At 42.6% G+C, this 16846-nt stretch overlaps 2 protein-coding genes across 2 annotated transcripts; both read left to right on the top strand.

The window, feature by feature from the left end:
* The first annotated feature begins 1391 nt into the window (after positions 1 to 1391).
* LOC111973113 (epoxide hydrolase 1) lies at positions 1392 to 9538 on the top strand. Its single transcript, XM_024000353.2, has 9 exons — positions 1392 to 1465; positions 3324 to 3517; positions 3620 to 3800; positions 7129 to 7347; positions 7491 to 7620; positions 7853 to 8067; positions 8211 to 8319; positions 8454 to 8576; positions 8725 to 9538. The coding sequence occupies exons 2-9, from the start codon at positions 3335 to 3337 to the stop codon at positions 8927 to 8929; spliced, it is 1365 nt and encodes a 454-aa protein (XP_023856121.1). The 5' UTR covers positions 1392 to 1465; positions 3324 to 3334; the 3' UTR covers positions 8930 to 9538.
* Positions 9539 to 10293: 755 nt separating this feature from the next.
* Positions 10294 to 12205, top strand: LOC111973194 (transcription factor 23-like). The gene is made up of 3 exons (XM_024000471.2): positions 10294 to 10495; positions 11393 to 11683; positions 11932 to 12205. The coding sequence occupies exons 2-3, from the start codon at positions 11435 to 11437 to the stop codon at positions 12067 to 12069; spliced, it is 387 nt and encodes a 128-aa protein (XP_023856239.1). The 5' UTR covers positions 10294 to 10495; positions 11393 to 11434; the 3' UTR covers positions 12070 to 12205.
* Positions 12206 to 16846: the final 4641 nt, after the last annotated feature.

Here is a 16846-nt window from a genome sequence, read left to right as displayed (position 1 = left end):
ACAATTTATTTCATCTGTAGCTTTCCTGATGAGTCGTAGTGGGAGGACCACACATGTCATTGCGTGACTCCCAAGTTTACTTCGATATGATGGTTATTATATCAATATTTGCGCATAAAAGCGTTTCCATCGACAGTTCTCGCATGATTGATTTTACCAACACAAATAGATCCTACCTTGTCTAACATGTTTTTTTGGGGACATTTCAAGATTTAATGTCACATCCACAAGTACAGTGAAATGCCTTTCTTGCAAACTCTAACCCCAACAATGCAGTAATCAATAACAATGTAATATTAAAAATAACAAGGCAGGACAAAAACACAAGCAATATAAAAATTAGAAATAGGAACACGATAAAATAAGCAAACATACTATATACAGGGTCAGTTCCAGTACCATACTTATAATGTGCAGGGGGGTACTGGATCTATAGTGCTGTCAGAGCATTTCCTATTATTCTGTACTTAAATCCAAGACACTCCATTTAGTATGATATGTTACGTTTCGAATAGTATGTATTCATTTGTGGATGTCCACCACCCATTTCGTATGATATTACGAATTACAATTCGTATTATATTGCGAATTTGCAAAATGTATATCTTACGAATTCGAACTAGGTAGCTAATGTTAGTTAGGCTAGGGGTTAGGGGTAAAGTTAGGGTTAAGTTTAGGAGTTAGGCTAAGGGTTAGCTAAAAGGGTTAAGGTAAGGCGAAGGGTTAGCTAACATGCTAAGTAGCTAAAAAGTAAGTAGTTGAAAGTTGCTAATTAGCTAAAATGCTAAAGTCATCCGTAGATGTTTAGGAAGGCTTAGCTAGCATGCAAACATCCTAAGTAGTTGCAAAGTAGCTAAAAAGTAGTAAYTAGTTGAAAAGTTGCTGAAATTTTAAACCTGTCTATGATGAGATTCAAACTCGTAACCTTTGGGTTGATAGACGTTCGCATTATACACCCTGTTATCCATCCCGACCAACCCCCCTTTTTGCATTAAGTAACCATCTGTCTTATGTAACCATACCAAACGTAACATATCATACCAATTTGAGTGTCCCGGATTTACTCTTACTATGTTACGTCTGGTCTGAGACCAGGCTGCAGAGGTATATATGTAAAGGGGTAAGTTGACTAGGCAGGATTTTTGATCAACAGAGTAGCAGCAGTTTATATGATGATTGTATGTGTCTGTAGAGTCGGTATACATTTTTATAACGTTCATAATAGAAATAGCCTATGTAGAACAAACATGCTTCTGACATGGAGAATAAGGAATCACGTCAGCTCTATTCATGGAATTTCTATGATATTTCAACGTTCGAGAATGTTTGACAACTGAACGTGGCCAAAGTTTGCACTGGTTTGAGTCCAGTAGACAAGAACTACATTTCCCACTGGTCTCTATTTCGAAACTATAAACTGTGGCTGAAGGCGGAATTGACACTGCATCTTGTGGAACAGCAACACGTAAGATTAACTCTTGCTTTTAATAATACCTGAAAGAATAGCGCTAAAAGTATTCTTGGTCGATATGTCTTATCGATAATGTATTAATCGATCATGTAGGATATTGAGACTAATGAAACACTGTTGCAAGTTGAAAGGTGTAACGTTTGAATTGTTGTGACGAAATAATGGTGCGTGCATAGAAATGGAATGCTAGAATATTTTTGACAAAATAATATTAATATTAGTAGGCCTATGTCCCCTTAAGTATATTTTGGGGTAATTTGGAAACAATTTTGGAAAACAGTGCATGCGTCCATATTTCAAGTAAAACACGGTAGCCTACTTGTTTATATTGGGTATTGTAGCATATCCATTGTAGGCCTATCCAACTGTTATCTGAAATATATAAATATCGTGTTAGGAATGATCAGTGAATAGATTCAACATTGAATACGCTTCATACCTTACTTGTAATTCCAGTCATCTCAATGCAATCTTTGTTTTTCAATTGGTTGCCTGTCTAGTCAGATTAGTGCATAACTGGACCCGTTTTTAGGAACAGCTGCAGTATTGGACAACAATCAGGTCCATAGCAGAGCAGACAAGTTATTTTGCATTAACTATGCATGCCAAGTTGCCACCGTTGTAAATGTGTTACCCTAGGCATTTTGTAGTACAACGGTCAGTCAGCTCTCATCACAGGCCTGTGTTATTGTCTGGGCCCCCATGGAGGGAACTTCTTTTTTATTTATTTTTTTATTTCACCTTTATTTAACCAGGTAGGCTAGTTGAGAACAAGTTCTCATTTGCAACTGCGACCTGGCCAAGATAAAGCATAGCAGTGTGAACAGACAACACAGAGTTACACATGGAGTAAACAATAAACAAGTCAATAACATGGTAGAAAAAAAGAGAATCTATATACAATGTGTGCAAAAGGCATGAGGTAGGCAATAAATCGAATAATTACAATTTAGCAGATTAACACTGGAGTGATAAATCATCAGATGATCATGTGCAAGAAGAGATACTGGTGTGCAAAAGAGCAGAAAAGTAAATAAATAAAAGCAGTATGGGGGGGTGAGGTAGGTAAATTGGGTGGGTAGTTTACAGATGGACTATGTACAGCTGCAGCGATCGGATAGCAGATTTTTAAAGTTGTTGAGGGAGATAAAAGTCTCCAACTTCAGAGATTTTTGCAATTCGTTCCAGTCGCAGGCAGCAGAGAACTGGAAGGAAAGGCGTCCAAATGAGGTTTTAGCTTTAGCTTCTAGGGCTCAGTACTTTCATTTTATAATTTGTAATCAGAAGATCCAAAGGGACACATTTATTTTCTGAATTGCTGTATGGATATATTTCTATAACTTTGTCAGGTGAAAAACAAGTTATGTCTCTCAATAAAGAGATGCTCACAACGAAATCTGATCTATGTTTCTAAATTCTCCATGAAAGTTATGGTATCAGAGGCCGGCTAGAGAAAAGCTTTGTCATGCATTTTGAGCCCTTGTCCACTCCATTCTTTGCCTAATCCTTTCAGAACAGAATTCTGTGCAACAACAGTGCTCTTGTTCCATTTTTCACATTGTCTGCAAACCTCTGGTCAATTGTCATTTTTCAGTAGCAATTTGTTTGCATAATGGATAAAACAGTCAAGTAGGCTTATGTATGTCTGTAGTGCTGGTAACCATACATTTCAGGTGTTGCCAATGTATTCTTCTGTTATAAATGACATGCTACACATAGCCTCCAAACAAAAACGTTTCATTTACTCACTACTAAGCATTACATATAAGACAGTGAATGGCATTATGAAAGGCGTGCATTGTAACATGTCTGCTGTCCCTGATTTGTTTATTCTGTTCACTGGGTAACCCAGAAYGCAGCACCATGTTTACAGAGGTTCTGTTAGCCCTGGTGGTGGGAGGAGTGATCTACTTCCTGGTGCAGAGGAGTAAGAGGCATCAGCTGAAGAGTGAGGATGGCTGGTGGGGGGAGGGGACTCCCATGGATGGGGAAGAAGATCTCAGCATTCGCCCCTACACAGTCCAAACGGATGACGAGGAGTTGGAGGTGAGATGGGGGATTATGGGCCTAGAGGAGGGCTGAGCTCTTAGAGAGTTAAGGCTTATGCAACAGTCTTTAGTTGAACCTCATACTCAATGCTCCACCCAGGACCTGTACAGGAGAATAGACCAGACCCGATCCTTCCCCTCTCTAGAGGACAGTCAGTTCAACTACGGCTTCAACTCCCACTATCTGCAGAAGGTGGTGACCTACTGGAGACATGACTTTGACTGGAGGAGACAAGTGGAAAAACTGAACAAATTCCCACATTACAAAACCAACATTGAAGGTGAGATGGTGTGTAGAGATGTATCYGTTATGTATAGAAAAAGATGAAACTGAACAAGCAGATCTATTGGCTGCCAGTAAATACAACATAACTAACTGTAAGTCTACGTGAAACTTTGCACACACAAAAAACAAATAAATTGAGTCTCCAGGAAATGGCTTATGTTTCATTCAAGCATCCTCTGACCTATGTATCAAGCAGACCACCATAGTCCCTGTGCCCAAGGAAGCCAAGGTAACCTGCCTAAATGATTACTCACGTCAGTAGCCATGAAGTGCTTTGAAAGGCTGGTCATGGCTCACATCAACAGCATCCTCTCGGACACCCTAGACCCACTCCAATTCACATACCGCCCCAACAGATCCACAGATGACGCAATCTCAATCGCACTCCACACTTCTTTTTCTCACCTGGTCAAAAGGAACACCTACAGTGGGGAGAACAAGTATTTGATACACTGCCGATTTTGCAGGTTTTCCTACTTACAAAGCATGTAGAGGTCTGTCATTTTTATCATAGGTACACTTCAACTGTGAGAGGCGGAATCTAAAACAAAAATCCAGAAAATCACATTGTATGATTTTTAAGTAATTAATTTGCATTTTATTGCATGACATAAGTATTTGATCACCTACCAACCAAGTAAGAATTCCGGCTCTCACAGACCTGTTAGTTTTACTTTAAGAAGCCCTCCTGTTCCCACTCATTACCTGTATTAACTGCACCTGTTTGAACTCATTACCTGTATAAAAGACACCTGTCCACACACTCAATCAAACAGACTCCAACCTCTCCACAATGGCCAAGACCAGAAAGCTGTGTAAGGACATCAGGGATAAAATTGTAGACCTGCACAAGGCTGGGATGGGCTACAGGACAATAGGCAAGCAGCTTGGTGAGAAGGCAACAACTGTTGGCGCAATTATTAGAAAATGAAGAAGTTCAAGATGACGATCAATCACCCTCGGTCTGGGGTCCATGCAAGATCTCACCTCGTGGGCATCAATGATCATGAGGAAGGTGAGGGATCAGCCCAGAACTACACGGCAGGACCTGGTCAATGACCTGAAGAGAGCTGGGACCACAGTCTCAAAGAAAACCATTAGTAACACATTACGCCGTCATGGATTAAAATACTGCAGCGCACGCAAGGTCCCCCTGCTCAAGCCAGCGCATGTCCAGGCCGTCTGAAGTTTGCCAATGACCATCTGGATGATCCAGAGGAGGAATGGGTGAAGGTCATGTGGGTCTGTGTCTGTCAATCTCTTCTAACAAAATAGAGCTTTTTGGTCTAAACTCCGCCGTGTTTGGAGGAAGAAGAAGGATGAGTACAGCCCAAGAACACCATCCCAATCGTGAAGCATGGAGGTGGAAACATCATTCTTTGGGGATGCTTTTCTGCAAAGGGGACAGGACGACTGCACCGATTGAGGGGGGATGGATGGGGCCATGTATCGCGAGATCTTGGCCAACAACCTCCTCTCCCTCAGTAAGGCATTGAAGATGGGTCGTGCTGGGTCTTCCAGCAGTGACAACGACCCGCAACACACAGCCAGGGCAACTAAGGAGTGGCTCCGTAAGAAGCATCTCAAGGTCCCGGAGTGGCCTAGCCAGTCTCCAGACCTGAACCCAATAGAAAATCTTTGGAGGGAGCTGAAAGTCCGTATTGCCCAGCGACAGCCCCGAAACCTGAAGGATCTGGAGAAGGTCTGTATGGAGGAGTGGGCCAAAACCCTGCTGCAGTGTGTGCAAACCTGGTCAAGAACTACAGGAAACGTATGATCTCTGTAATGCAAACAAAGGTTTCTGTACTAAATATTTAAGTCTGCTTTTCTGATGTATCAAATACTTATGTCATGCAATAAAATGCAATTAATTACTTAAAAATCATACAATTGTGATTTTCTGATTTTTGTTTTAGATTCCGTTCTCACAGGTTGAAGTGTACCTATATAAGAAATGACAGACCTCTACATGCTTTGTAAGTAGGAAAACCTGCAAAATCGGCAGTGTATCAAATACTTGTTCTCCCCCACTGTATGTTAGAATGCGTGTTCATTGATTACAGTCAGCGTTCAACACCACAGTGCCCACGAAGCTCATCACTAAGCTAAGAAACCCTGGACTAAACACCTCCCTCTGCAACTGGATCCTGGACTTCCTGACGGGCCGCCCCCATGTCTGCCACGCTGTCTCAACACTGGGCCCTCAGGGGGGTGTAACTTAGTCTCCTGGCTGTTTCCCTGTTCACCCACGACTGCGTGGGTGCCGACTCCACACCATCATTAAGTTTGCTGATGACACAACATCATCGACACGATGAGACGGCCTACAGGGAGGAGGTCAGAAGAACTTGCAGTGTGGTGCCAGGACAACAACCTCTTCCCTCAATGTGGCAAGACAAAGGAGCTGATCGTGGACTACAAGAAAGGAGGGCCGAACATGCCCCATTAACATCGACGGGTGTAGTGGAGTCGTGTCGAGAGCTTTCAAGTTCCTTGGATGTCCACATCACCAACAACTATCATGGTCCAAACATACCAAGACAGTCGTGAAGAGGGTACGAAAAACCTTTTCCCCCCAGCGAGAGACGTGAAAATATCTTTGGCTGGAGTCCCCAGATCCTCAAAAGGTTCTACAGCTGCACCATCGAGAGCATCCTGACCAGTTGCATCACCGCCTGGTATGGCAACTGCTCGGCATCTGACCGTAAGGCACTACAGAGGGTAGTGCGAACGGCCCAGTACATCACTGGGGCCAAGCTTCCTGCCATCCAGGACCTATATACTAGGCGGTGTCAGAGGAAAGCGCATAAAATTGTGAGTGACTTGTGAGTGACTCGTCATGCTATGCTGTAGCAGAGACTGTTTTCTCTGCTACAGCATGGCAAGCGGTACCGGAGCGCCAAGTCTTGGACCAAAAGGCTTCTCAACAGCTTCTACCCCCAGGCCATAAGACTGCTGAACAATTCCTAAAATCGCCACAGGACAATTTACATTGACCCCCCCCCGCCCTTTTGTACACTGCTGCTACTCGCTGTTTTATTACCTATGCATAGTCACTTCACCCCCACCTACATGTACAGATTACCTCAACTAGCCTGTACCCCTGCACACTGACTCAGTACCGGTGCCCCCTGTATATAACCTCATTCTTATTCTGTTACCTTTTTATTAGTACTTTTTATTTTAGCCTACTTGGTAAATATTTTCTTCTTCTTGAACTGCACTGTTGGTTAAGGGCTTGTAAGTAAACATTTCACGGTAAAGTCTATACTTGTTGTATTCGGCGCACGTGACAAATAAAGTTTGATTTGATGATGTATCAGGCATTGACGTCCACTACGTCCATGTGCGGCCCAAGAACGTCCCTGAGGGCGTGACTGCTGTGCCTCTGCTCATGGTGCACGGCTGGCCAGGCTCTTTCTACGAGTTCTACAGGATGATACCCCTCCTGACTGAACCCTCCAACCCAGACGACATCGTGTTTGAGGTGGTGTGTCCTTCCATCCCTGGGTACGGCTTCTCTGAGGCTCCACATAAGAAAGGTAAGTGGTTAGAGTCCTGGCTGGGGTTAAGGGTCACAAATGCCCAGCCCGTTGAATCTAACAAAGCATTTCTGCCAGATGAACATTATATTCAGTGACTTTATATTGATTTTCTCCATCGAATGGTTCTGTTTATGTTGCAGGTTTTGACTCGGTGTCTGCGGCCCGTGTGTTCCACAAGTTGATGAAGAGACTGGGCTTCCAACAGTTCTATGCTCATGGAGGAGACTGGGGATGGATCGTCACCACCAACATGGCCCAGCTGGAGCCCAAGTAGGACAGACCGATAGACACACAGAAATATGGCCAGATCTTATCTTAAGCCATGGGAGACATATCCAATATTATGTTTACCTCCTTATTTATGGGATTTAGAATGCATGATAATGTTTTATGAGTTAAATGTTCTCATCAGTGAATGATAGGAAGTGAAAAAGCCTCACAGTTTTACTCAGATTCAATGTTTGTTGTACTTCATCTCTCCTCTCTGATTTTGTCGCCCCAGAATAATCAAAGGCTTACATCTCAACTTTGCTCCCCCCTCCAAGCCGGGCCTGCCCGTGGTTCTGTCTATAATGCTGGGCCGCAGTTTCCCCAAGCTGTTTGGCTTCAACGAACACGACATTCAGCGCATCTACCCCGTTGTGCAGAACCTAGTGGTGGAGTCTGTCAAGGAGTCAGGATACATGCACATCCAGGCCACCAAGCCTGACACTGTGGGTAAGAGATGGAACCAGTTTAGAAGGGGAAGCATTCTGGGCTACACACAGCGTTAACTGCTGCTTCTGTATAGACCAGGCCCAGGAATAAGAAACTGTGCTGTATCATATCTGATTGTGTGGGTGTCTGATCTCTTTCTATAGGTCGAGGGTTGAATGATTCTCCGGTGGGTCTTGCTGCCTATATCTTGGAGAAGTTCTCCACCTGGACTGACCATGACTTCAGGAACCTGGATGACGGAGGACTTACGAGGTAGAACGTCTTAGACCTCAACCACAGCCTTTGATGTAGAATAGGATAGTTGGTTAGTATTCAAAGGCTTCTTCATCAAATTACCATGTCCATTTTTATGGCTTTTGTTTTTTAGCACCTCTCTTTCCTTGCAGGAAGTTCAGTCTGGACGACCTGCTGACCAACGTGATGATCTACTGGACATCTGGTTGCATCATCTCATCCATGCGCTTCTACAAGGAGAACTTCAGCAAGGGTCTTGACCAGCCACACTCAAAGTCAGTGGAATGTTGCTATGTAATATCTATGTATGTGCTATGTAATAGTCTAACTAGCACCTGGTAAGAGATGCTGTTAAAGTAGAAAGGACAAACTCAATTTATGTTTCAGTAAACTATTGCACTTATTCACTCCCTCTCTACCCAGGATGCCAGTGCACGTACCCACCGGTTTTGCCTGCTTCCCCAACGAGCTGATGCACACCCCCAAGCTGTGGGTGCAGCAGAAGTACCGCGAGCTGAAGACCTTCACGCCCATGGCCCGAGGAGGACACTTCGCCGCCATGGAGGAGCCAGAACTCATGGCCCAGGACATCCAGAACTTCACCAAGATGCAGGAGAAGAGGAAGTGATCGCTCTGCACATCTGCATTTCCTGTTTACCAAACGGCACCAGATGCTAGGTCAGCGAGCACTGGTATTACGATAGCACTGACATGTGAAGTTACTTCCTGATAAGCCCATAGAGAGAAACCTCTGCCATAGCMGCCTTTTTACACACATAGGGAAATAATACTAGCCATGTCACAGATCTGTTTGTGCTGTTTTGGCATGACAACGACCATATGACAGTCCCTCCAGGATTCTGCGATCGCAACTCGATACTATGCGAGGGCTTGCAAATTTGACCAATCACCGCACTATTTCTGCTTAAAACAGTAAAATCATTGCAATATTATCGCATAAAACTGACCCATCACCACAGTACAAAAATAGGGCTTGCAATTTCAACCAATCACCGCACCTTTGCTGCATTATGATTCAATCAAGCCACATGTCAACAAACTTTTCCCCTGATCAATGCATTTCTGTGACAAATTGTACAAAATCATTGCATATTGCCATTCAAAATGTCAGAATTGCTYCAGCAAAATCAAGCATTTTTGCCTGCAAATATCACAAAGAATCCCCATGAAATCCTGGAGGAAGGATATGTGACCAGGCTAATATAATACAGTAAAGCCTCCCAATGACTACTACCAATGAGTTGGGGAAGAAAAGTGTTCCTCAACTTACTCTCTAGTTAGAAAATTATCCATGGACCAATTGATAAGAGTGAATAGAAGACAATTTCGTTAAGGTTGTTCCTGAATCAATGTTAAGGAGGAGAGCACAGATAGTTATCTGTTTAGATTCTGGCATAGTCTAGCTCTGAGTGGTTATCGAATGATGCATAAAACATCAGCAGATATGTTCTTTCTTTTTTGCAATAGTTGCCAGAGACTGAAATGTGTATTTTATTCTGATCACCTGTTTTGTTATTTACAATGTTATAGCATTCCATAAATAGCACTTTGCATTTATTTCAGAAACTATACTCCTGATCTATATATCTTTTCTGGAGAAATTATATTAATAAACATTTAAATTCAATTKTTGTTCTGTCTTTCTGCTAATGTCTTTGGAATCACACCTAAGATATGTGGCCTTGGTTCCCATTCAAGGTTTAATACCCCAAAATGGTATGATGGTACCATCCTCCTTGTTGTCTATTATGGAAGGGAGACCAGAGGTTCCTCCAGCTGCTGCCAGGCCCTGGTGTTTCCCAAGCCCTGTGTCCTGCCCTGGGACACCCCATTACTCTGAGGCTGCTCCCCTTGGCAGAGCACACCCGGGGGAGGTGTGGGTGGGGGAGATAAGGGCCGCTTGAGATCCCCACATGACCTCACCAGATAAGGCAAGGGGAGGGAAAGAGAGACTGAGAAAGAGAGGGATGGTTGGAGAGGGAGGACATAGGACCACGATGCGCAGCGGAGAAGCTGTGACTGGAGATTGTAAGAGGGGCTGGGGAGCTGCGGTCAGAAAGCAGACGAGCTTTGGGTCTCGGTTGGTTTTCAGTAGGGTGTCTGGAGCTGGTTGCTCTTCAGTTAGGTGGACAGTCTGAGGGCACCGCAGCCACGTAGGGATCCTAAGAAGTGGGTGAGTTATCTCTACAGAACCTGGAGAGAATACAGTAGATCCGCCCCTCAGGGTTCTAGCTGGAAAGTAATTCAATATTTGGAAGGTCCTCTCAGCTTTTGTTTATGTTAAGTAGCTCTACGAAATGAAATTGTGAATTCTTTCTGAATTACTAAACTCCTTCATTGTTGATATCTGGACAATATTTAGACCCTTCACGTTAGGTATTTGCAGATTCAGATCTTGTGGTCAGTGGTGGAAAAAGTACTAAATTGTCATCCTTGAGTAAAAGTAAAGATACCTTAATAGAAAATGACTCAAGTAAAAGTCACCCAGTAAAATACTACTTGAGTAAAAGTCTAAAAGTAGGTGGTTTTAAATATACTTAAGAATCAAAAGTAAATGGAATTGCTAAAATATACATAAGTATCAAAAGTTAAAGTATAAATCGTTTCAAATTCCTTATATTAAGCAAACCAGACGGTTTGATGTATAGCCAGGGGCACACGCCCACACTCAGACATAAATTACAAATGAAGCCTTTGTGTTTAGTGAATCCGCCAGATCAGAGGCAGTAGGGATGACCAGGGATGTTCTCATGTGTGAATTGGATAATTTTCCTGTCAAAATGTAACAAGTACTTGTGGGTGTCAGGGAAAATGTAGGGAGTAAAAAGTACATTATTTGCTTTAGGAATGTAGTGAAGTAAAAGGTGGCATAAATAGTAAAGTACAGATACACCAAAAAACATTTTAAGTAGTACTTCAGTGTTTTTACTTAAGTACTTTACACCACTGCTTGTGGTATGGAAACTGATGTTATAGTACTCTTTAAATGTTACATTAATTGGTATGTCATTACTATCTCCATATAAATGTAATGAAACTTAAGTGTTCCTGTTCCTACTGCGTGGTACAGGTGAGGTCTGGGTGTGTGACGGGTGTGCAGCCCAGCAGGGCTATGAAGTCCCAACACTCCCCAGAGAACGCGGCCAGGGAGAGGAGCCGTGTACGTAARCTCCGCCAGGCTTTCCACAGCCTGCAGGCAGCCCTGCCCTCCGTCCCCCGTGACACCAAGCTCTCCAAGCTGGACGTCCTGGTCCTGGCCACCGACTACATCGCCCACCTTACTGAGACCCTGGACCAGGGTGGGGCTCTCTCTGAACTCACAGTGCCCCCCAGGGCAGGGGGATACCTCCACCCAGTCAAGGTTGGTGACATCAAACTACCTGGGTGCTTATCTTTTTCGTTCCTTGGTTATCATAGCTTATAACCCTGATCTGTCCAGATGTTCAGTTAAAATCAGACATGAATTGTAGTGTAACAGCACTGTAGCAGGATGTCCACAGCAGGCATMACTACTTCTTACTTCTGACATTCACAAAGAGTTTTCATTTGGTATGACTTATTACAATCATACAGACTAACTGAAGTTTAACACGTCTCCTGCCCTGACAGAAGTGGCCGATGCGCTCCTTGCTGTACTGTGGGAGTGTGGGAGCACTGCTGTCAGCCAATCAGAAGCCAGCGTCAGGGGAGGAGGAAACACATCCTCTGACCCCTACCCCAGAGGTCGACATGGACCAATCCGTTTAGGACTAGGAGCGTTGAAATACAATATATCCAACTGTGATGCTTATGAAACTGCAGCGAATGGCAATGTAATGTATGTGCTGAACACGGAAACACCTAGAACAATGTCAAGATAGAAATAAAATACACCAGAATCACAGGATCGCTTTGATTAGCACATTAAATCACTCATTTATTACAGAAGCATAAATCACTACTTTGGAGAAAAGTGTGTGAAATATTTGTTAGGGACAGATCTAAATTTCCTGGGGGAGGGGCTGGTCCAACACAAGGTGTCAAAAAATAAATGCACCCTCTCCCAAACATAAAACAATATTTTCACATGACCCTCCCATTGAACTGTAAAATAAATTGAACACCTTCCCCTCTCGTAGAATTAACTCTAAATTATTAATACGACCACAAATAATAACTGTGTTTATATACGGGGATGTCGACTTTGCCACTTTAGCATGCTTTTGTGGCACAGTCGATGCCATGCTGGACTACGGGCCAGAAGGTTGAGGTAGTGTTTCCTTACACTACGATCAGAGCTGGCTGCAGACAATGATCAGCTAGGGGGAAAGCAGATTTTCAACATTTTAATGCCGTAGTTATAATTATATAAAATATATGCTACGAATTTTCCACCAACAGGTTTCTGTGCCAATGCACCACACAACCGATAAACAAAGCATACCGACTTCGGTCACTTCAATATTAGGGCTGCACACAATTGGCTCACCGTCGTCCGGGTTAGGACGTCATTGAAAATAATTTGTTCTTAACCGACTTGCCTAGTTAAATAAAGGTCAAATAAATAAATATCATGGTTTCCGTTTTCAACACAATAAATAGACTAGATAAATATCGACAAACAGAAAATTCCCCACCTTACCTTGTAGGCTTATCCAGATACGATGGCTTGGTTTGACAATCCCCGAATGTCATTCAACTTTTTGGTGTTTTGTAACAGATGTCTCTTTCCATTCGCAATTGGCAGCTGCACAGTTTGGATTGATTGATAAATGTTATTTGTCAGTAAAAAAAWATATATATATATAGTACACACACAAAGATTTTAAAAGTGACCCGGATTGCACAATAAAGTCAGGGACTTATTTCCATTGTGGTTCCTATTTTTTTTTWACATTCAAAGCAATATTCCAGTGATTTATATTGTGTTTTCAGCTTTAAGATGAATTAAAGTTGATCTCCTGGATTTGTTGCATTTTTAGTGGTATAGTTCTATTGGGGGTGGGAGTGAAAGGATGGACAGATTAACAGAAAGGGAGGATTGTTGTGAGAATATTTGGCAACCATGCATTCAGCTGTGGAGCCCTGAGTACTAGTCCAGATCTATGCTATAATGACTGCTTTAGAGTAAAAATGTATTTAAACAGCAGACAAACGTTACTAAATTTATGTAAATAACTTTGTTATGGCTTTGTTTGAGCTATCTGACATACAGCGAGCTCCAAAAGAATTGGGACAGTGACACGTTTTGTTGTTTTGGCTCTGTACTCCAGCACTTTGGATTTGAAATGGCATTTTCATCCATATCGGGTGATTCGTTTAGAAATTAGAGCACTTTGTCTTTTTTGTCACTTATTTTAAATAAGAATAGAATGTTTGTAAATGCTTCTACATTAATGTAGATGCTACCATGATTACGGATAATCCTGAATGAATCCTGAATAAATTAGACACACATCACACCCCCAAGACATGCTAACCCCTCACCATTACAATAACAGGGGAGGTTAGCATTTTTTGGGAGGTGTTTGATATTTGTTTGTCTAACTTTCTGACTCATTATTCACGATTCATTCAGGATTATCCATAATCATGGTAGCATCCACATGAATGTAGAAGTGTTTAGAAACATATTCTTTTTTACAATAAAAGTGACTCCACAATTACACAATACATTATTTACCATTCATTTATTTTGGGCACAAAATAATCTGAAACACAACCAAAATGAATAGCAAATGCCAACAAATTTGTAGTCTCACAAGCTTTATGTAGTCATTGCGTGCTATGAATATTCAGGTGCTTCTACAATTGCATTGCTTGCTGTTTGGGGTTTTAGGCTGGGTTTCTGTACAGAACTTTGTGACATCAGCTGATGTAAGAAGGGCTTTATAATTACATTTGATTGATTGAATATGGGACCAAATACAAAACTTGTTACTACTTTAATACACATAAGTGAATTTGTCCCAATACTTTTGGTCCCCTAAAATGGGGGGACTATGTACAAAAATCTGTAATTTCTAAGCAGTTCACCCAATATGGATAAAAAAATAACTTCAAATTAAAGCTGACAGTCTGTATTTTAACCTCAGTCATTGTATCATTTCAAATCTAAAGTGCTGGAGTTATTGCCCAGAAAATGTACACTACCATGAAATCACGAGGCAATTTCAACATTTCGTCAGGAGAGACGTGGTAGACATATATTTCATATTCTGATATTGACCAAGAAATACACTTGTGACAAACACAATGCACAATAATTTCAACTCCACTAGCACACAGCTAATGTCTAAACAGACTGTGTTGCCAAGTATTTGTGCTCAGGCAGACAGAAACCGCTTTTGTTGGCTGTAACATGAACGAGACCATAGAAGCATGGTCGTCGTTATGTCTCCCCCTTGAGCAACATGGGCTCAGGTCCACAAGAAACGGTACAACGTTCAAGGCTAGCTCTATAAATCTGTTGGGGGGGAGATCTGATAACCCCCCCTCTCATATTAATGGTTAATTTGGACCTGCCAGAGCTGTGCTACTAAGCCAGGGGTTACGGAGGGAAAGGAGAGGGCAGACATTTTGGTGAAAGAACGTGGGAATGCTAGACAGACAGTACTGCCCAACGTTCCAGCATTCCAACTAAGGTTATTCTAAAGTCTAGATCTCAGTGGATAAAGCCGACTGGCCAGGGAGGATCTGTTGCATTGGGCAATATAATGAATGCATATAAATTTGAATTCTCACACTCATTTTTAATGGCAAACCCATACTGCATGCCAGGCCATGGATTCTCCAATTGTATTATTTAATGTACCAAGTGTCCTCAACTAACAAACTTGATTTAAAATGGCCCTTTTGGCTTGAACCGCAAATAGATCTTTAGGTGTGTGTGAATGTGGATATTTGTGCCAATAAACCCCTAATCTCCCTTCATGTTAGGAGATAATTAACATCGTTTCTGTATCTCCAGCTCATTATATCCAGTACACACTGATTGCGGAGTAAATTTATGAAACTTTGTCCAGTTTCCCCTTGTTGGCCTGGCTTAGCTGGAACTGAGCAGAGGAAGAGAGGGCAGACAAGGAGGAAGAGGAGTAGGGAGTACAGTAAAACTCAACAACTTGGTCCATGAAAAAAAATAGAGCGTATTTAACATAAGACAGGTTGATGGCTTGATCCAGGGAGATGTCCAAGAGAGGTAACTAAGAGAGGTTCCTAATACACACAACATCCCCTTCTGTCTAGCTTCCTTCCTGCTTAAAATGTGTAAAATCCAAGTCTATTTACCAACTCAGTGTCTGCCCTGAGTTTGGGAGTTCCCCGGCTGACTCATACCAAAGGGACCCGGTGCGTCTCTGCTTGTCACTCCGCATTAAGGACCTATATTGGGGTAAGGCCCTGCGATAGACTACGGTCCTGTCCAGGTGGTGTACTTGTACGGCTGACTCATACAAAAGGGACCAGGTGCCTCACCTGCTCRTATGAACCATTCTGGATCGCACAAGCCAAGGCTCATACAAGGCTACTTACTTCAGTCAGAGGCAACCATACTTGGCAACGGATAGAGTTCCCTCTGAGTCTACCACTTGAATTAGCATATCACCAGAAGGAAGGACTGCAGTGGGGCTGAATGAGGGGCCTGGTGTGGTGGCAACAGACGGTTTGCGGTCATTGGCACAAAGCTGGGATAAGTGTTCCAACATCATGGGGAGAAAGACGCCACAGGAGTGGCACATGACCCAGAGTCAGAGTGACCCGCCAGAGAAAGAGGAGCTGAAAGAAGCAGGGAGAATGAAGGCTACAGGATACTGCAATGATAACAGCCCTCCCTCAGGATGGGGAAGGCATAAACACAAGAAGGCCCTCACTCTCTTTCGCTCAAAATGAAGGCTGATTAAACAAACTCTGCGAGTGCTCTATCAAAATGATGTACAAGAAACTTCTTTAAATCAAACATTTTATTTTCAAAAACAGAGCAACAACGACGGATCTTACCACTACAATTCATTCACTTAAACATTTCATCTTGAGAGGACAAATACATGCCAATGTTGGGAAATAATGACCACTAGAGTGGTCAGACACAGAATTAGCCTCTATTGAAGACTAATTTCATGTTCGGTAGTGTCCAAAATAGAGAAACTATTTGCAAACGGAAAAGGTACCGCTTTTCCAAAAGGGAAGCTCAGTTCTGTTCTCTTCTTGAAAACGTTCACTCCCATTTTGACTTAATGAACAGGACACAGACATTCTGTTTGGTGAACGAATGGAGCTCTACTCCAACCTATCACAGCTGCCCCTGTGTAGTGTGCTGGTAGGATGAGCCAATCAACATCCATGAAATCCAACAATATGAAAAAAACATTACAATACAGAGATCAAATGAAGGCACAGCCAAAGCAGTGTAGTTGACCAAACTGTAGTTGACCATGCTTCTCTCTCATGGCCAAGTGCGTTCTAAATGTACCCTAAACACATTTCATAGTAACTTGGTATTGATGCTATGGTTATAGACAACTCAGGATTGGTCATTTAAGAGGCCATG

This window comes from Salvelinus sp. IW2-2015, linkage group LG14, assembly GCF_002910315.2.
Source record: "Salvelinus sp. IW2-2015 linkage group LG14, ASM291031v2, whole genome shotgun sequence".
NCBI classification, from domain to species: domain Eukaryota; kingdom Metazoa; phylum Chordata; class Actinopteri; order Salmoniformes; family Salmonidae; genus Salvelinus; species Salvelinus sp. IW2-2015.
This window is presented reverse-complemented; position numbering and strand designations above follow the sequence as displayed.

Coding starts and splice junctions, on each gene's coding strand:
- LOC111973113 (XM_024000353.2), top strand. CDS start 3,335: ATGTTTACAGAGGTTCTGTTAGCCCTGGTGGTGGGAGGAGTGATCTAC. Junction 7,621..7,852: donor ATGGCCCAGCTGGAGCCCAA/GTAGGACAGACC, acceptor TTGTCGCCCCAG/AATAATCAAAGGCTTACATC. Junction 8,320..8,453: donor GATGACGGAGGACTTACGAG/GTAGAACGTCTT, acceptor CTTTCCTTGCAG/GAAGTTCAGTCTGGACGACC.